General features: G+C 40.5%; 1 protein-coding gene across 6 annotated transcripts in view; it reads right to left on the reverse strand.

The window, feature by feature from the left end:
- Window positions 1-22,295, reverse strand: part of EHBP1 (EH domain binding protein 1) — a 365,545-nt gene that overhangs the window by 280,862 nt on the left and 62,388 nt on the right. For all 6 annotated transcript variants that reach the window (XM_056127059.1, XM_056127052.1, XM_056127043.1 and 3 more), the window contains exon 4: window positions 4,787-4,882. In XM_056127059.1, the coding sequence (XP_055983034.1) occupies window positions 4,787-4,882 (96 nt within the window). The remainder of the gene's footprint in view (window positions 1-4,786; window positions 4,883-22,295) is intronic.

Genomic DNA, 22,295 nt, shown 5'->3' on the forward strand with positions numbered 1-22,295 from the left:
TAGAATAATCCCCATAGAAGAGAAATGAATAAGGAGAATTTATTAAGAGGAGTCTAAAACCGTGGCTGAAGGATAATAGGAAGATTCTGACTCTCCTTAAAAAAGAAGAAAAAGGAAGAACACTCTCTGTCTCATTCCTTGATCACTTGATCACTTGACATCCCGTTACTCATTGATTTGCTCGAGCCGGCGCCAGCAACATGTCCATTCATCCCTGTTGCGTGCTAGTGTAGCCCAATGGGGTCTGCTCGTTCTAGGAACATGAAGAGCCTCAAACTGATCGTTCAGGGTCTTGACGAAGAAGTCTGACCATCTCGTAGATGGGTGGCCATGCAATATTTTGACATCCTGTAGAATCCGTGGGTAATGGCTCTAGTCCAGCAGTCATCTCCAAATCTCATTATGTGTCCAGCCCATCTGATTTTCGACACCTGGGCAAACCAAGACAGCTTCCCTTATTCTTGATAGTTAACAAAGGTCTGAACTCTGTATTCTTTCTCTCATTTGAGTGAAGTGTGATACTCCAAGCAAAGCTCTTTCATTTCCTCTTTGGGAGACCCAGAGAGCGTTCTCATCCTGTTTTCGTATGGCCCAGGTCTCTGAGGCGTATGTTAATGCAGAAAGAACAGTGGAATTGAAGAGATGTGCCCCGAGCCAGAGGTTCTTCATCCTCTCAGCTATTTCTTCGATGCTCTTGAAGGAGTTCCAAGTTGCTCTCTTCCTTCTGCACAACTCAGGTGCCAGGTCATTTGTCATGTTGACTTCTCGACCTAGGTACAATGATGGCATCTTCCCTTGTTGCTGTAATAGTGCCAAAGAGCTCCCAGTTGGTGGACGGTCTGGGAGTTCTCTTCTTAAACTTTGCAGCCCTTTCTCCCTGCTCCGTGAAGTAGAATTTTGCACGAAGGAGACAGTGGTCCGATCCCATTTGGAATTTTGGGACAACAGCGACATCAGTCAGGCAAGACTGGTGATTGACTATGATGCAGTCAATTTCATTGTGGAACCATCCACCGGGAGACTCCCATGTCCAATGTTTAGATTCGGTCTTCTGGAACTGTGAGTTACCATGGATGGTCTTGTTCGACATGATGAACTCAGACAGTTTCTCACCCTATTCGTTACATTCTAGGCCATGGTTCCCGAAGTGGAGTTCATCGGCTGATCTTCTCGGTCCTATCTTGGCATTAAAATCACTGACAATGATCTTGTAGAAGGTATGGTCTTCTTTATAGAACTTCTCCAGTTCCATGTAGAACTTCTCAATTTCTCCTTCATCATAATTGGATGTTGGTGCGTAGACAACGAAGATAGAAACTGCCGGCAGTGAGCCACATATATTCAAGTGTAATCGTCCAATTCGGATTGTTAGACATTTGAATGAATCAATGTTTATGGCCAAGTTCGTGTTGACAAGAACACAGACACCACTGACGCCTCTTTTGTCACATGTTCCGAGGAATGGTTCTTCTCCAGTGTCGAAAACAGCGTGATGTGATTGATGCCTTCTCATCTCGGTCAGACCAATTATGTCGTACTTGATCTTTCGTGCTTGCACCATCAGGTCCTTGATGGATGCATCTGATGCCAGAGTACATTCATTGAAAGTACAGACAGTCATTTTTGTCCTTCTTCGTTTTGGCAGCCTAGTTTGGCCCTGAGAGTCCTCATTCCTTATTTATCCTTAAATCAAATATCTGAACAAATCAAGTATGGTATACAAGGTATATTTGTATCAAAAAACTGAAAATGCCACAAAACCAAGCTTCTCATAGGAAATGCATTTTAAATTTTCCTGTGGGTAGGATGTAGGAATTAGCAAAAGAAGCATTACAACTGATTTTAATAAGGGGCTGGAGTGATAGTACAGTGAGTAGGGCATCTGTCTTGCACATGGTCAACCCGGGTTCAGTCCCTGGCATCCCATGTGGTCCTCCTAGCACCACAAGGAGTAACTTCTGTGTGCAGAGTCAGGAGGAACCCCTGAACATTGCTGGGTGTGACCCCAAAAAAATCAAAATAAATAAAGAACTTGATGGATTTTTTAAAAAAAAAAACTGATTTTAATAATAACAAGTTTCAAGAATTCTCAAATCTTTAGACCTTATAAACTATACAATCCACTAGCATTGTTATAAATCCCTGAAACTGATATACAGCAAGATACTAGGTTAGACAGATGGGGAATAACTAATGCCCAAAGACCACAAAAACAAAGAGCAGGAGAACTGATCTTTAAGAACGCATCTTGCCAATGTTGGGGAGGGGTAACAAGTCAGGTAAGGGACCACTATGACAATGATAGAGGACAGTGATCACACTGAACAAGGACTGAGACCTGAAAGGAGGAAAAAAGATATGCAGGATACCCTATCAGTAAAAGTATTACAAACCACAGCGCCTAAAAGGAAAAAAAGAAAAAGAAAAAGAAGAAAGGGAAGGGAAGGGAAGGGAAGGGAAGGGAAGGGAAGGGAAGGGAAGGGAAGGGAAGGGAAGGGAAGGGAAGGGAAGGGAAGGGAAGGGAAGGGGGAAGGGAAGGGAAGGGGGAAGGGGGAAGGGGGAAGGGGGAAGGGGGAAGGGGGAAGGGGAAGGGAAGGGAAGGGAAGGGAAGGGAAGGGAAGGGAAGGGAAGGGAAGGGAAGGGAAGGGAAGGGAAGGGAAGGGAAGGGAAGGGAAGGGAAGGGAAGGGAAGGGAAGGGAAGGGAACAGTGCCTACCATAGAAGTACGCTGGGGCATAGGAGGGAAACTGGGGATATTGGTGCAGGAAAGTGGACACTGGTAAAAGAATTGGTGTTGGAACAATGTATACCTTAAACCCAATTATGAATAACTTTGTAACCTTGTCATTCACAGTGACTAAATAAAACTATGTAATACAAAGCACAAACACCCACCCCCCCCACACACACACACAAAAGGATAACAGAGAAAATAGAAAAGGGACCACTATGACAATGATGGTTGGAAGGGGTCACTCTGGATAGGACATATGTGGGATAAGGACTGAAAGTGGGATAAGGACCAAACATGATGGCTTCTCATATCTATATTGCAACTCATAATGTCCAAAGGGTGGGGGTGAGGAGGTGTGCCTGACATTGAGGCAGGATGAGGAAGGGGAGGTGTGGGGAGCGGGGTAGGGGGAAGGATACTGGGGATATTGGTGGTGGGAAATGTACATTGGTGGAGGGGTAGGGGTGAGTGTTGGATCACTGTATAACTGAAACCCATAATGAAAGCTTTGTAACTCTCTCACCTCAGGGTGATTCAATTAAAAAAAAAAAGATACTAAGTTGGCCTCACATGCTGGGGGAAAAGGCAGCTGGTATAGAGGAGGGAACACTAAGTAAATGATGTTTGGAGGGCTCCCTTGAGATGGAAATTGCATGCTGAAAATAGACTGAAGGATAACATTGGTTTTGTCTTTTCTGCCTTGCCTCAGGGAGCTGAGGTTTACTGGGTTACTCCCATCACAGTGCTCCCATTCCTCTGTGTTTATTTGTAACTTCTTTCTTTGTGCTCTGTTGACTTGTAAATATTTTTTTCTCTTCTCCTTAAGTCCTTTGCATAGTTAATTCAGAGTAATGTCCTTTCTGTATGGGCACACGAAGACAGTTAATGCTATGCTTTTGTAACATGGGAGTTAATTACTCTCAATGATATTTACCACCTGGATATCTGTTCTCTCAACTTAAGCCTCAGCTGCCCTTGCTTCCTATCACCCCAAAAGCAGAGTCCCGACGACGGGCTGGATGGACCCAGGGCAAGTGGTGAGCTATGTTTCTACCCTGGCATCGAGATGGGCCTGGCCAAAGTGACTAATGCTTAACTATAAGTTAAGAGCTTGGTCATGGACAAATTGCTGTCATGATCCAAAAAGTAATAACTAGATTCGGACCCTGCTAGGGTTAGGAAAGATTAATCTGGCCTGAGCACTGTAGTTGGTAAGATGTTCCCAGGAGGGCTGCTCTACAAGCCTCAATGTATCTCTTACTGTGTCCATACAAAATAACTAATATTAAGAAGTAGAACTAAGGTGTTGATTGAGATATTGGACTGAGGAAAGGAGAAAAACACCTTAAAAAGGTATTTTGCCCATGGACAGTCAGAAAGGGCTTTGGAATACTCCTAGGTGGTGTTTCCACCCTTGAACCTGCTGGGAAGTCAGGAACGGCTTTCTTATGTTGACTTTGCTACCAGACATGTAGCATGGGCCCATAGGGCTGTGGGTTAGTGAGAGGAGTGTTGGAGGAGAGGAGAAAGAGAGCAGAGCAACAAGATGGAAGTGTGAAGAGATGAGCGGGAGAGACAGGAGGAGACGGGAATGAGGGGCAGGGTGAGACTGGGGGAGTTGAGGGGGGTGGCGAGGGGGGTGGGATACTTGGAACATTAGTGGTGGAGAATGGGGACTGGTGGAGGGATGTGTACTCAATCATTATATGACTGAAATGTTATCACAAAAGTTTGTAAGTCTATAACTGTACCTCACGGTGATACATTTAAAAAAAAAAAAAGATGCTAGGTTGTATCCAAATGTATAAAACAATAAACAGTCGGGGCCTGAGTAATAAATAGGGCAGTGGGCAGGAAGCTTGCTCTGCATGCAATCGACCCGGTGCTCAATTCCTGGCATCTGATATGGTCCCGCCAGGAGTAATTCCTGAGTGCAGGGTCAGGATTAACCCTTGAGCATTGTCAGGTGTGGCAAAAAAAAAAAAAAAAAAAGTAAAATATTGCCATTTTACAATGTGATTATATAATAAAACGTATACTTATAAAAACTTACCTTAAAAAGTGTTACAGTGATTTCAATGTTTTCAGGAACAGGCCATACTACAACACCCCGGTATGGATTTTTTATTCCAGGTTGCCAGCTATGAGCCTACCAAATAAAAATAATGGTTTCAATATGAAGTACAGGAAATGCAACGTTAATAATTCACAATATATTGATCCCAATTAACTATCCATTACGTCTATAATCTCCCTGAGAAAAAATAGTCAAATAAAATTTTAAATCAAATTAAACTTTCAAGCATTTAATTTGGTTCTAGATAGTTCTATCTCAGGATAGCTATAGACAACTCCTTCCAAACCTTCACCACCTTCCCTGCCCCAGCACAAATAAAAGAAATAAAACAAGTAAAACAAGACAAATAGAAGAAAATGCAAAAAATAATAATAAAAGACACAAAAAAAATCCTTTAAAAATTTAGGCTAGTATGTCTTCCTATTTTTCTGTAAAATTTTACTAGGAAAAAATGTAATTGTTTTTGCAAACTATTAAAGGCAAATTTATTATTTAATAGAAAAAAATAATTTTATACTTTGCATTTAAATGTATTCCCCACTTACTATGGTGTCTATTTGGAACTTATCTAAAACTGAAAAAAAGGAACATAATTTTTTTCATTGATATTTCTATTATTTATACTATCTATCACATCTTCACTCCCTATGTAATCTTACTTATATGTAACCCTATCGATATCCACTGGTTTGTCTTTTTATTTTGTTTTGTGTACATCAATTATATATCCACATGCTATACAGCAGTTGCAATTATCCTATGCCAATCTTTTTGCTTCTGACTTATCCACTTGCCATAATTTCCCAAAGTTCCCCCATTCTGTTATAGTAATCATCATCCTTTCTATAGCTGAATAGTATTCCACTGTAGAAATACATCTTCACTCAACCATATATCAGTGAGAACCTTTGATGCTTCCCTATTTTACCCACCACACATAACATTGAATGAACAATGGGGTAGATGTTTTTGTGTTAATGCTTTCTTTAGATAGATACCCTAACGCAGGATTGCCAGATTACTTAGTATTTGCTTCTTAAGGAAGCTTGAGAATGTTTCCCAAAGTGGTTGCATTTATTTACATTCCCAAGAGTAAAGGAGGATTTCTTTTTTATCCACACCCTCTCCAGCATAGCACTTGAATTTTATTGCTATTTTTGATGCAAATCATTCTCACAAGTAGTAGGTGGTCTTTCATTATCATCTGGGTTCCAACTTCCTTGATATGCATTATAATATGCATTGTTTCCCATGCCTAACAGCCTTCATACATCCTCTAGAAAGAATGTTTATTCAAGTCTTTTTTGTTGTTGTTGTTGTGTGAGAGGCACTCCCAAGCAGTGCTCATTGAGTCCAGAAGCCACTTCCAATTATACCTACAGAAAGGTCTGATAGCTCAGTGCTGAGTCCTGGAATATTACAGCTACGTGAGCTGGGGAATAGGTAGGAATGCCACCCAATCACACCCAGAGTCCACTAAGGATATATGCAGCAGTGCTGAGGAGTTATGTGGTACTAGTTATCAAGCTCAGAGTCTTTGCTTGCAAAGTATAAGCTCCAACTATTCACATTTTTACTCCCTTTTTTTGATAATTTTTGGTTTAATCTTTAGGTTATTAAATTATATGAGTTTTCTACACACCTTGAATATAAACCCATTATATAGTTAACATTTCTAGCATACAATTTTAGATTTTTTTCCTCATAAATCTTAAATATCAAGGTTCTCCGAAGAACTCACCCCCAGATTTGAGAGTCATCAGTATAATTCTTCCTCCTGGTGAAATTTTCAATTTCAAAGCCAAAAGAATATGGTTCATCCAGATACCTAAACTAATCTTCATTTCTATGCATAGCAGAAGATGTACATGCCAATAAGGATAATGATAAAAGCTAATGTGTATGAAGTGCTTTCTATGTGTCAGCAATGTTTAGAAAATGTCTATAACTTATTTATGCATTGCATATACTTAAGAACCTTATGAGTACCTGTTATTCATTCACTCACTCAACTCACTCAACTGATAGGAACTATGTGCTAAGGTTTATCGAGGCACTGTAGCAAAAGAGAAATCTGCTTTGGTGAAGTTTACAGTATAGTAGGCAGATAAAGATGAAACATTTAAACCAAATATTCAGTATGTTAGGTGTAGGCAAGTGGTATGGGAGAAAACAGAATTAGAGAAGATGGATTGGGAGGCATAGTGAAAGAAGGTAATAGTAATCAGAGAAACTATCTCTGAGAAGGTAGCACTTGAAAACTGCCTGAAAGAGGTAAAGAAATTAGTTGTATAAATGGCTGTTAAGAGGTTTAGAGTAAGATGAAAATGCCTCAGATAACAAAATCAAGAAAAATGTTGGGCTCAATCATATATGGCTCTAGTTCATGAAGACTTTGTTTTTTGGGGTCACACCTGGCTGTGCTGAGGGCTTACACCTGGCTCTATGCTCAGTGATTACTCCAAGTGGAGTCAGGGGAAGACATGCAATGCCAGGTATTGAATTCATGCAAGGCAAATTCCTTATCCCCTATACTATCTCTCTAGACCCTTCTAGAAGACAAAAATCTTGTTTATGCAATATACCTTAGATAAGAAGCCATTGGAGAGTTTTAAGCAAAGGAATAATAATCTAACTTATGTTTTTACAGGCTAACTTCTGCTAATGTATTAAGAATAAACTCCACTCTTAAGAGGAAATGGGAATTCAGTGGAGAACTGATGATGACATGACTTAGGAAGTGCAAAACTGTAGTACAAAATAGTCATTCTCAGAGCAGAAGTGAGAGTTCAACAGGTTGAGTACATGCTTTGCATGAGGAGGTCTGGGTTTGACCTTGGCATTACAAGGTCATTTGAGCACTGCTGGGATTCACCCCCAAATAGAGAGGCTAGAGTAGTCTGAGCACCACTGAATATGGCCCCAAAACACAAACAAAAAGGCAAAGAGACAGTACAGGAAGTAGTTCAGCATATGTCTTGCATGTGGCTGACACAATTTGACCCCTGGCGTAGCTTTGTAAGCCTAGAGGCTCAGTGAACACTGACAGGTATTGTCTTGGATACTCCTGAGCACAGCCCAGGTGACCAGGTAACCCCTGAAACCTCAGAGCCTGAGTAGCAGTGCTTCCTTGGGCTCTCACATTAAACTGATAGTCAAACAAAGGGGTAAGAGCTTCTTAAGCACTGCTTGGGGGTCCTTTATCTGCCCCTCCCCTAACAAAACCCCACAAAATTCTAGTTTTATTGAGATATTTATGTCTAGGTATCACATTTAGTGGTGCCTTTGTTTGCCTGGGGAACCATCTGATTAAGTGCTAGACAGTTACTCCCGGAGGTGGTCAGGATACCCTGTGGTGCCAGGACTTGGACCCAGTACCCTTAAGCCATGCAAGCATGCACTTCAGCCCTCACAACCCTCTCCCCAGTCATTCCAGAAATATTCTTACATTTTCAAGATACATCAAGATTTGCTGTTAGATTGTATTTGAGAAAGAAAGTAATCAGGGTTGAAGGCTTGTAGTCTTCAATTAGAAGGAATTACTATAAACAGATTGAGGCAAGATTATAGGAGGAATGGATTTGAAAGATATTTAGTTCAAATGCATAAACATTAAATCTGAGGTGTCCTCAACATTCAACTGCATATATTCATTAAAATGGGCAGCTGAATACGTGCCCAGAGTTTCAAATTTGAGGATCACCAGTATGCACATGACGCTTAAAATCTTAAGAGACACTGGAGTGATCACAAGGCAGGGAGTACAAACAGAGAATTCAAAACTAAATCTTAAGAGTACAACAAATCCAGGTGTTTGGACCATGGTAGCAAGCTTACTCCCATTTCACAGCCTGAAATCCAGCCCCCCATCCAAAGGGAAGCCTGACCCCCAGTATCTCTCCCCTGGAACCACCACCCTTTATGGCCTCCCTTTAAAATCTCTAATCCCAAAATTGCACAGACGTGCTAGTTACTTCATCTATATCCTGTATTAGAGGTACTAGTTAATCCAGATCTCACATTTCTTTACCTCTCCATAATTCATGGAAACACACAAAGACAACCCAACTGCAGGAGCCAAAACATACAATAATACACAGGGAAAAACTACAAAATGCAAAAGTCACAATGGTAAAACAATGCAGACACTCACCAGACTTACTGAGTGAAGTTACTGAGTGCTAGCCCAGATGCACCAAACAGAAATAATGAACTACATAATCTCTTAGATGAGGAATTTAGAACAGAGCTGTTAAGGATGCATAAGGAGCTTAAGCAATGGAACACACTGCTAATAAAATAGAAGAGGATATGAGAGCAGAAATGAGGAAAATGCAAAAGAAAATACAAGCAGAAATGACAGACATAAAAAAAACTTGGTAGGTGAAATAAAAAAAAAACTCACTGGAAGGTCTCAGCAGCTGCTGAGGACGAAATCAGTGAGCTCCAAGATGAAGTATGAAGAATCTTCAGACAACAGCGGAAGATGAAAGAGCCTTAAAATAAACCAACAGATATCAAGAGAAAATCGGGATGAAACCAAGAGGAATAATATAAGAATTATTGGAGTCCCAGAGGGACAGGAATAAAACCCTGATGAAGAAGCAACTGTCAGAGACATAAATGCTGAAACATTCCCAGAGCTGAAGAGCACATAGAAGAGCACATAACACATATTCAGGAGGCCCGAAGGGCACCAACTAAAAGAAATCTACCGACTAAAAGAAATCCAAATAAAAATACTCCATGACATATCCTTATCAGAATGATGAAAACCATAGACAGATAAAATTCTGAAAGCAAGATCAAAGAAGGAAACTGCTTATAAAGGAACATCCTTAAGATTTACATAAGACTTATCTGACGCAGACAGGGCCCGAAGACAGTGGGGGATGTAGTGAAAAAACTCAATGAAATGAATGCCTCACCAAGAATACTCTCCCCCAGCTAGAATCTCATTCATAATAAAGGAACATCCTTAAGATTTACAGAAGACTTATCTGACGAAGACAGGACCCAAAGACAGTGGCCCTGTCAAGTATTGTTCATACATACTTGAAGGAACAATACACAGCTTCACAGACAAACAACTCAGGAACTTCATAGACTCAAAATCGTGGCTGCAGGAAAAACTAAATGGGCTACTTTAAGACAAACAAACACACAAACTGCTACAAAAATATGGGACAAAACCCCTTAACAATAATCTCAATGTCAGTGTGCTAAACACACCAATTAAAAGACACAGACTGACAGAATCAACCTTCTACTTCCTGCAAGAAACACATTTGAACAGTCAGAACAAACACGGAATCGAAGTCAAAGGTTGGAAAATAATTCCACAAGCAAACAACTCCCTCAAAATATCCGGTTGGCCATAATAGTGTCAGGCCACATAGATTTCAGACTGGAGGTTACAAGAGACAGTAAAGGTCATTTCTTAATGATCAAAGGATCTGTACATCAGGAAGAATTCACTGTCCTAAATGCATATGCACTTAAGGAGGGACCAGCAAAATATTTAAAACAACTCATAGACCTGAAGAAAGACATGGATAGCAACATAATAATAGCTGGAGATTTCAACACCACCTTATTGCCTCTCGATAGGTCAAACAGACTCAAGCTCAGCAAGGACATACTTTATCTGAGGGAAGAAATGGAAGAAAGGGGGGGGGGGGGGGCTATGGTGCCACCAACAGGTCAACCTGTACCTGTGGGGTGTGTGCATCAGCAGCCTGATGTCACCTTCAGGCTTCCTCACACCCCAAAATTACCACAGATCCCAAAAACTTGGGAACAAGTTTACCAAGAAATTAAACGGCCAAACGTTAGGTATGTGGGAGTCACACGCACAAACCACCTCTAGCTCAGCTATACAAGCTCAGAGTTGGGATGGGCTACCTCCCCCACTTCCCAATATACATGGAAGAACTGGCAGTCACCCCCATGAACCAAATCCAGCACCACCCTGTAAGCTCTACATTGGCCTTGTCTCAGAGATCCCTAAATTAATCTTGAAAGAGATCAAAAGCCACAGTTAAGCTCAGACCCATACATGCCTGAACAGTCTGGAGTAAATTGGAGGGGGCAGGTTGGCCTGTGCATGTCCAAGCAGAGTCCCTGGCAGTCACCTGCTTCCACAATCCAAAATTGCTGCCATACCCCAAGCCTGACTCCACCATCTCAGGATGGACCTCACCAAGATATAATCTGCTGAAAATTTTGTAATGTGGATCTTGGCACACCAACAACCCTGGCCCAGTGACACAGCAGCAAGTCCCAGATGACACCACAGCACCAGAGATCTCTCTGGGCCCCATACTGAGCCAATATCACCGGGGCACCCCAGATGGAGTAGGTACAGTCTCCCTGTCTATGCAAGATGGAATCCCAGTGACCAGAGCTTCCACAAGCAAGGCCCAGGTATGCAGGTTCCAGGACAACATCTCCAGGCCACATGGCCGCAGAGGACCTAGACTGTCCCTCCCCGGGTCCCCGCCCACCCAGAAGACTGGCTGTCATCTCCACAATTAGCCTCCGGGCACCATCTTAGCACATTAATAAGCCTGACCAGAAACACAGCAGCAAGTCCCAGATGATACCACAGCACCAGAGATCTCTCTGGGCCCCATACCGAGGCAATATCACCGGGATACCCCAGATGGAGCAGGTGCAGTCTCCCTACCTACTCCAGATAGAATCCTGGTGACCAAGAGCTTTCAAAGCAAGGCCTAGGTATGCGGGTTCAGGACTAAATTTCCAGGCAATATGGTGGCAGAGAACCTGGGCTGTCCATCCCCGGGTCACCACCTGCCCAGAAGACTGGCTATCACGCCACAACTCTGGATGCCATCTTAGCGCATCAACAGCCCTGGCCAAGAGGCTCCCAGTTGAATCCCAAAATGAATTGGTGCCATACAGCGATGTCTCTGGAACCCAACCATTTACAATCTAAAAATTCACATTTACAATTGTACCCGTGTGAGCTCTCGTGATATTTGAAATGAGCTATGAAAAATATATTATCTAGTGTCTGCCCCTGGCAGGTAGGCTTGAATGGTGGTGGGAAAATTCAAGCAATATTGTCATTGTCACTGTCCTCCCACTGTTAAACGATTTGCTCGAGTGGGCCCAGTCACATCTCCATCGTGAGACTTGTTGTTTCTGTGTTTGGCATATCGAATACGTCACGGGTAGCTTGCCAGGCTTTGCTGTGTGGGCGAGATACTCTCGGTGGCTTGCTGGGTTCTCCGAGAGGGGCGGAGGAACTGAACCCGGGTTGGCACAGTTGGCTGTATGAAAGTCAAACACCCTACCCACTGTGCTATTGCTCCAGCCCCAAGCAAAATTAATGGCCCAAATTAGAGAGAGAGTATTGGAGAAATTGCCATAGAGGCAGGTTGAGGACTGCAATGTGTATGTATGTGTGTGGGAGGGGGAGGGTGATACTTGGGACAATGGTAGTGGAAAATGTGCACTGGTGGAGGGATGGGTGATTCACCATTGTATGGCTGAATCTCAAACATGAAAGCTTTGTAACTATCTCACGGTGATACAACAAAATAAAACAGTAGTGTAGAGTTCTTGCTCAATTCAATCAGTTTAATCAATGGCTGAACAAATAGCAGTACTCCTACATTATTAAAAAAATAATGGAAGAAAGGGGTTTTGTGTGTGTGTGTGTGTATGTGTCTGTGCGTCTGTGCGCATGTGTGTATAGGACATTTCATCCTCAAAAAGCTGAATACACATTCTTCTCAAGTGTGTCTGGGACTTTCTCCAAGATAGACCACATATAGGGCCACAAAACATACCTCCATAAAATTAAGAGCAAAGAAATCCTAACAACAATCATTTCAGACCATGATAGACTGAAAATAAAAGAGAATCACACACAGAAACAGAAATCCAAATCAAACACCTGGAAATTCAACAGCTCACTACTGAAGAGCCAGTGACTTAGAGAGAAAATCAAAGAGAAAATAAAAAGGTTCCTGGAAACAAACAAGAATGAAGACACGAGTTACCAGAACTTATGGGGCACAGCAAAAGCAGTGTTAAGAGGAAAGTTTATAGCTCTACAAGCATTCCTCAGGAAGGTAGAGCAAGCCCACATAAGTTACTTAGAGCAAAAATTAACAAAATGGAAGCCAAGAAACCAATTCAAAAGATTAATGAAAGCAAGGGCTGATTCTTCGAGAAAATAAACAAGATTAATATACCACCAGCAAAACTCACAAAGAAAAAGAAGGAGAGGACAAAATAAACAGAATCACAAATGTAAAGGTGACATCACAGCAGAAACCACAGAAATTCAAAGGATAATCAGAGATTACTTTAAGAATCTTTATGTCACAAAACTAGAGAAACTCGAAGAAATGGATAAATACCTTGACTCTCCCTGTAATCTCCCAAGCTGACCCAAGAAGAATTGGAATACCTGAAGAGACCTATCACTATCAAGGATATTGAGATAGTAATCAAAAGACTCCCAAAAAACAAAAGCTCTGGCCCAGATGGATTCACTAGTGAGTTATTCCAAACCTTTAAAGAGGAACTGCTCCCAATCCTGTTCAAGTTTTTCCAGGAAATTGAAGAATCAGAAACACTCCCAGTTTCTATGAGGCAGATACCACCCCAATACCAAAAGCAGACAGAGTCAACACAAAAAAAAAAATTAGGACAATATCCCTGATTAAGAAAGATGCAAATGTTCTCAACAAAATACTAGCAAACAGAATCCAATGACTCATCATAAAAAAGATCATACACCATGACCAAGTAGAATTCATCCCAGGGATGCAAGGATGGTTCAACACTTACAAGTCAATCACATAATACACCATATCAATAAAAAGAAAGATAAAAACCATATGATCAAGAAATGCAGAGAAGGCATTTGATGTTATCCAGCATGCATTTATGATAAAAACTCTCAACAAAATGAGAGTCAAAGGTGAGAGTCAAAGGAACTTTCTTCAGTATAGTCAAAGTCATCTACCACAAGCCCACAGTAAGCACTATTCTCAATGGAGAAGAAGTAAGAACCTTCACTCTAAGTTAGGGAACAAGACAAGGTTGCCAATTATCACCACTTCTATTTGATATAGTACTGGAAGCACCTGCCATAGCAGTTAGGCAAGAAACATTAAAGAGAGAAAACGAAGAAGTGAAGCTATCACTATTTGCAGATGCAGTGATACTATACTTAGAAAATCCTAAAGACACTACAAAAAAGCTCCTAGAAACAATAGGTTCGTAGAGTAAAGTGGAAGATCACAATATCAATACCCAAAAGTTCATGGCTTTCAATATACAAATAATGAAAGATATATTTTTAAAAATCCTGTTCATAATATTGCCTCAAAAAAACCAAGTACCTTGGAATCAGCTTAACTAAAGAGGTGAAGGACCTATACAAAGAAAACTAAAAAACACTATTTCAAGAAATAAAAGAAGATACTAGGAAATAGAGACACATCCCTGCTCATGGACCAGGAGTATTAACATTGTCAAAATGGCAATACTCCCCAAAGTATTAGACAATGCAGTCCCTATAAGGATACCCATGATATTTTTCAAAGAAACAGACAAAACACTTCTGAAATTCCTATGGAACAATAAACTCCCATGAGCTAAAAGTAATCCTTAGGAAAAAGAAGATGGGTGGCATCACCTTCCCCAACTTCAAACTCTACTACAAAGCAATAGTAATTAAAACAGTATGATACTGGAATACAAACAGACCAATGGAATAAAGTTGAATATTCTGACACAGTCTCTCAAATACATGATCACTTTATCTCTGATGAAGGAGCAAGAAATGTGAATGCAGAAAAAATGAACTCAGACCTCTGTCTAATGCCGGACACAAAAGTCAGATAAAATGGGTTAAAGACCTCAACCATACCTTAATTCATAAGGTACATGGAGGAAAATGTAGGTAGAACCCTCCATGGCATTGAAGCTAAAGGCATCTTGAAGGATGAAACACCACTGACCAAGCAAGTGGAAATAAAGATAAACAAATGGGATTATTGGGGTATGGTGTCGCCAGCAGGTCAATCTGTATCTGTGATGCGAGTGCATAAGCAACCTAATGGTGACTTCAGACTTCTAGATACCCCAAAATTGCTTTTGTGCCTTTGGCCAGACCCCAACAACTTGGGACCAAGTTTACCAAGAAAGTAAATGGCCAAAAGTTAGATATGTGGGAGACACACCCACAAACCACCTACGGCTCAGCTATATAATTGGAGGCAAGGCCTCTCTGGATCCTGATCAAACTGCTTAATGGCCATCATCTCAAAGACTCAGAAACAAATCTTGGAACCCAGCCGCTTTGGGCAGAAACATGTCTGGTCCCTGCAATAGGTTACTAGCGCCAGGCCACCTGACAGGGGAAAGGGTGCTGTCCCTCAGCCTGCTCCCCTTTGGCAGATTGGTGGCCACCATCCTCCAGAGGCCATTGAACTGTCAGGTTTGGGCCCACAGTGACGAGACACCCGGGGCCCCACAGGATGGGGGTGGAGCCGGCCATTTCCTCCCCTCCCCAACAAGAACCCGAGTCACCACCAGTGAATGGCCTCTCTGGCTCCTGATCAAACTGCTTAATGGCATGATCCAAGAGACTCAGAAACAAATCTCGGAACCCAGCGGTTTTTGGCAGAAATGCGTCCAGTCCCCGCAGCGGGCTACTAGCACCAGACCACCCCAGGTGGAAATAGGCTTCGTGCCTTGGCCTGCTCCCCCTGGAGACTCACTGGCCGCCATCCTCCAGAGGCCATTGGACAGTCTGGTTTGGGCCCACAGGAACAAGACACATGGGCCTCATAAGATGGGGGTGGAGCCAGCCCCTTCCTCCCTGCTCCAAAGAGACCCCGAGTTCCGAGTTGCCGCTGACAAACAGCCTCCCGGCTCCTGATCAAGCTGCTTAAAGGCCATTATCCTAGAGACTCAGGAACAAATCTCGGAACCCAAAAGTTTTGGCAGAAATCCCTCCAGATTTAATTGTTAAAATTTCGGAAATTCCAAAAACGCGCAGCCACTACTGTGACTATGCGACATCATATGTCATTCATAACCAGCAATAGAAAACAAATTGTCTATGGTTGCCTTTTCAGCAAATCTGAGTTTTGGGGTAAAATCCCAAATAATAAAAATCCCAAATAATAATGGTGGGTCTGGTGTCGAAATATTGAATGTAATCAAAGTAGAGAGAGAGATAGAGATTAATGTGGAAATCATCTGCCACACAGGCGGGAGGGTGTGGGATTCAAGGTGTACTGGGGTTTTTGATGATAGAAAATGAGCACTAGTAAGGGATGGGTGTTTCATCATTGTATGACCGAGACTTAAACCCGAAAGCTTTGTAACTGCTCTCATGGTGATTCAATAAATAAATTTATAAAAAAGAAAAAAAAAGTAAGGTGGAATTCATGCCCAATTCAATTAGCATAATCAAAAGCTGAATAGCAGTTCTCCTACACTAAAAAAAAAAATGGGATTATATTAACAAAGAAGCTTCTGTACCTCAAAAGAAAAAGTGACCAAAATACAGAGAGCCCAAAGAATGGGAAAAATTATTTACCTAACATCCATCAGATAAGGGGTTAATATCCAAGATATACAAGACACTGGTAGAACTTTACATGGAAAAAACCCTCCAACCCCATCAAAAAAAATCAAAAAAAAGTATAGAGAAGAAATGAACAGATGCTTCCTCAAAAAAGAAATACAAATGGCCAAAAGGCACATGAAAAAATGCTCCACACTGCTAATAATCAGGGAGATGCAAATGAAAACAACGAGATATCATCTTACACCACAGAGACTGGCACACATCAGAAAAAAACAAGAACAACCAGTGCTGGTATGTATGGAAGAAGAAAGTGACTCCTTCATTGTTGGTGGGAATGCCAAATAGTCCAGCCTTTTTGGAAAACAATATGGGAATTCCTTCAAAAAATAGACATTGAGCTTTCATATGACCCGAAAATACCACTTCTGGGAATATATCCTGAAGTTGCAAAAAAACACAGTAGAAATTATGTCTGCACTTGTATGTTTATTGCAGCACTGTTCACAATGGCCAGAAGATGGAAACAACCCGAGTACCTGAGAACAGAGGACTGGTTAAAGAAACAATGGTACATCTATACAATGAAATACTATGCAGCTGTTAGAAAAGATGAAAATAAATTTTTAAAAAGATGAAAAAAAGTTATGAAATTTGCTTATAAGTGGATGGACATGATATCATGCTAAGTGAAATGACTGAGAAAAAGAGAGACAGACATAGATATAATGGATATCTGTCCAAACATGGATATAATGGATAGCACCTCAGTGTCTGTATTGCAACTTCCCAAAAGTAGAGATAGTAAGAAGGAAAGTGCCTGCTCCAGAGGCAGGGGGTGGGTTGGGGTGGGGGTGGCAGGAGAAATACTGAGGACATTGGTGGTAGAAAATGCACCCTGGTGGAGGGATGGGCGTTCGATCATTGTATGACTGAACCTCAATCATGAAAGCTTTGTAATCATATCTCACAGTGATTCAATAACTAATAAATAAGAAAGTCTCTTCTATTAAAAAAAGTACAATATTAACAGGTCAGGGGAATGGAAAAAAGATCAGAACACAGTAAAGTAGGGGCTAACGAGAGGCATATGGTACCCTGAAAACCCAACAAAAAATGTTTCTTGAGAATGGAATAAACTACAATGCACAATCTTAGTGATAGGTCAAACAATAATGAGACCTAAAAAATAGGACCACTGGATTTAACAAAACAGAAGGTGGAATAATGTGAGTTCCTAAATTGCTCGTATATTCCCATTTTCTTCTTACCATTCTACCCATCATCTCTCTTCCTAGGGGGAAAATGTCTAGAAGCCCTAGTGATCTACCCAGCACTGCAGGGCTCAGAAAGCACTGCATCTCAGGCTTTGCATTCAACCATCTAGCCAGGTGGCCAATACCAAGAGTGACCTCAGAGTACCCTAAATACCACGGGAGAGCTGTCCCCTCCTCTATGCATATAAAGAATGTCTCCTCCTCGAAGCCTCTGAAGAAATATAGGTTCAACTATGTTAAGGCCCTGGCTTTCTGATATTCCTTTTATGGACTGCAAAATCTGGATAAGTAGGACACTAACAATCTCAATTAATCCAGCTGGGTAGCTGGCAATTTCAGTTCTAAAATGTGAGCTAATTCTTAAATACTAGGCAGAAAATCATTCAACTGGAGAAAAAAAACAGGAATATGCATAATGGCGTGTGTGTGCGCCGCGTGTGTATGGAGGGGGAACTAAATATTCTTATTTTCAAAGCATTTATTACAACTTTTACTTCGAACAGAATTCAAAAATTGGAAAGCTATAAAAGAATGGAAAGCCTAATATAACTAAAAATAATTATAGCAATAAACATCCTAATTATACAAATTAATGCAGATAGTACTTAGTTTTTTAAGCAAGTCACACTGGAATCACCAAAACTACAAAAATTCTGATTGGTTTTCTTTCAGAAGAACACAATTTTCCTAGAAAAATTGAGCACAAAAACTTGTAGCCATTTCATGCTTTGGTATGGCTACAAAAAGCAGGCTATGTTACCATCTACCAGCATTCTAGAACAGACAACAGTAGAAAGATTAGGTCAGTTATCTCGTTCTTTTTATGTGATTGTATTTAACTTTTTGGTTGCTTGTTTTTTGTTTTGGGGCTACACACAGTGATGTCAGGGTTTACTCCCGGCACTGCACTCCTGACATGGCTGGGGGGACCAAATATGTGGTACCAGAGATCTAACCCAGGTCAGTGATATGCAAGACAAGCACTTTACCCACCATACTATCTCTCCAGCTAAGTATTCTTTTTATTCATATCACAGATGACCCGGCACTGGTCAAAGCCAGATGTGATGGGGCGAGGGGAAACAACACTTCTCTTTTTTTTTTTTTTTGAAGTAGAACAGATTTTATTTGGAGGCACTGAAGGGGAGAAGAGCGATGTAGTGGGAGTGAGTGGAGAGAATGAAAGAGTGTAACGCGCTCAAAAGAGAACACTGGCTCCTCCAAGAATGGAGAGAGCACATTTCTCAATATAGGGTAAAATCCATGCCCTGCTTTACCTAAAAAGCCACACAACTGTGTAAGTGGAAAAGAATAAAGTATTCATTTGGTATTTTGAATTTTTACAAAATCAAAACATTTCACTGAAATTTATCAGTTATTAAAATTCTTAATGATAAATTGCATTAAATGTTATCAAATTGATTGTTTTCAATAGCACTGCAGGTAGGGCATTTGCCTTGCAAGCGGCCAACATGGCTAACCCGAGTTCAATTCCTCCACCTCTCTCGGAGGGCCCGGCAAGCTACCGAGAGTATCTCGCCCGCATGGCAAAGCCTGGCAAGCTCCCTGTGACGTATTCAATATACCAAACACACTAACAAGTCTCAAAATGTTACTGGGCCCGCTCAAGCAAAAATCGATGAACAACAGGAGGACAGTGACAGTGACATATACCACTATGTCTAAGATTAAGATGTCACATATAATGATATCTTAGAATTGCCAATAGTACTGCCAAAAGGCAAAACTCTGTAGCTATACAAATATTCTAATAGATATCCCCTCTTGATATACTAATAACATAAAGGCTTTTTACAAACACAGAACAAGGAAGCTAAGGTAACAATACCACTAAAATGTTGGTGAGGACTTTAAAGATCTTGCAACTGTCTTGAATTTAAATATCTAATTTGAAAAACTGATTTAAGGCAACACACTGTCATTATTTCTCTTGTCCATCATATTTGCTCTGCTTCTTATTGTCATATTTGTACTGAAATATAATTTAATCATATTCCAATAAATTGAACTTGACAAAATTTTCTTTGGGCTGGAGCGATAGCACAGCGGGTAGGGCGTTTCCCTTGCACACAGCCAATAATGGCCGACCTGAGTTCAATTTCTCCACCCCTCGGAGAGTCTGGCAAGCTACCGAGAGTATCTTGCCCACACGGCAAAGCCTGGCAAGCTCCCCGTGACGTATTCGATATGCCAAACACAGTAACAACAAAGTCTCACGATGTAGACGTTACTGGGCCAGCTCGAGCAAACCGATGAACAACAGGAGGACAGTGAAACCCAGTGACAAAATCTTCTTTAATGCTACGATTCAAGGAATTTACTGCTAACTTTATAAACCACCATGATTTTCTCAATGACACAAAGATTCAGTAATCAACACTTTGTATATTTAAACATATAGACATAAACCAAAAAAAGTGAACAATAAACTGAAAGCTTTAAATTAAAGAAGGCAACTGACTTTATTACGATACTAATTTGGCACTTGCCTGGGTATCAGTTTTACATTCTGCCAACATAAAAAATAAATTGACATATTCACAACTGGGAACCAAGGAATAACCTATTCAGATGACAAACTTCCCCGAAACATGGTTAAAAGTAAAGATAAAGATATTTTCTACCTATGTGATTTCAATGCAACTTAGAAGCAAACAATGTATCAAACAGGAAAATATGTAAGTCTTTCAGAAAGAAAAATGGTAAAGGAACTGAGAGATAACTAGAACAGGCTGAAGCATATCTATTGGGCACACAGGAATGTAGAGGCCTACGTCTGATTGCCAGCACTGCATGATTCCCAGATTACCAGGAACTGAGTCAAGAGGCCTGAGCACTGCTGTTTTCCCCCCAAATAAGACAAAACAAAACAAAACTGAAAAATGGATTTTGCCTTTGATTTAATGTAACTGATAGTTAATTTAGGTACTGAAGTTAATGCCTTTTTTAAACCGGTGGAACAATACTAAGAATCCAGAAGATAAACTCATAGATATGGGCAGTTAATTTATGACAAAGGAACTAAGTGCATGAGGTGGAGCAAGGAGTCTTCAACAAATGGTGCTTGAAAAATTAGATAACCATATGCAAAAAAATAAAATCCAACCTTTACCTCAAATGGTACACAAATGTTAATTCAAAATGGGTTAAAGACCTTGAGATTAGACCCGTTTCTTCTATAAAATGTACTGAGAAAAACTGAAGCAGAATTATTCAAGACCTTGATCTGAGAGGAGTCTTCAATGATACAACCCCATTGGCAAAGAAAAGAAAAGCAGAAATAAACATATAGTCCAACATCAAACCAAAAAATGCTGCAGTGCTGTAAAACAAATAAAGCCTAAAATTTAAAAAAAAATACCCCATTGATTGTGAAAAAGTATCTGCACATCATACATCAAAGAAATAATAACCAAGGTAGGCAAAGCACTCTCAAAAATCAAGAACGTAAAAACAATCTTACCAAAAAATGCAGGTGAACCCAAAGAGGTAAGGAAAGGCACGTGCCTTGCACACTGCTGAGCTTGGCTCTATCCCAACAAACCAAACATCATCAGAATCCCTAAGTACAGAGCCAGAAGACCTGTACACAGCCCTCCCCACAAAAACAGGAAGAAATGAGCAGACAATTCTTCAAAGATGAGATAAAAATGGCAAATAGACACAGGAAAAAATGTTTATCATCACAGATTATCAGAGAAATGTAAAGCAACATGACAAGGAGAGTGACCTACACCACAGAGAATGGTCCACATCAAAAAGTTTGGAAACAGTAAGTGCTGGTAGGAATATGACCAACAGAAAAAAAAGAAACTTTCATTCACTATTGGTAGGACTCCTGTTTGGTACAGTCTCTTTGGAAAGTGGTTTGGAGACTTTTCAAAACACGAAGAAGAGTTTCCCTGTGGTCCTGCAATTCTACTCCTGGACATCTCCCCGCAAAACACAAACATCAACTGCAGAGGACATATTCACACCTATGCACACTATAATTTAAGTACGCAAAGTCTGGAAACAACCCAAGTGATCAACAGAAAATGAGAGGATAAGGAAATTTTGGAATAAATATACAATGGAAAACTTCTCAACTATGAGTAAAGAAAAAAACCGTGCAACTTGCAGCAACTTGAATGGAAATGCATAATAAAGTTTATAGCTTCATATAATGGGTAAATATAAATCTTTAGTTTACAGACTTAGTCACAATAGTGAACACTAACAATATTCAGTGAAAACAAATCACATATTCATCCACTGGGATGCAGATAATCAGATTTGTTATAGATTATCAAAAAGCAATATATTCACATAATGAAATACTATTCATCAATAAATACTACCACCATACACAACAGCATGAATAAATTTTTAAAAACTAATATGGGGATTGAAACAAATGACATAAAAAGTACACCATTCAGTAGATATGAAATTTAAAGAGGCAAAACTAGTCTACAGTAACAGAAAATCAGAATAGTGGCTAGTTCTGAGGGTTAGGAATTGACTGAATGAGAACACAAAGGGAAACCTACAAAAATAATTTATATCATGATGATAGTGATAATTATAAAGGTATATATTGATTAAAACTTACTAAAATGAAATT

The sequence above is a fragment of the Sorex fumeus genome, unplaced genomic scaffold (assembly GCF_029834395.1).
Source record: "Sorex fumeus unplaced genomic scaffold, SorFum_2.1 ptg000006l, whole genome shotgun sequence".
Taxonomy (NCBI): domain Eukaryota; kingdom Metazoa; phylum Chordata; class Mammalia; order Eulipotyphla; family Soricidae; genus Sorex; species Sorex fumeus.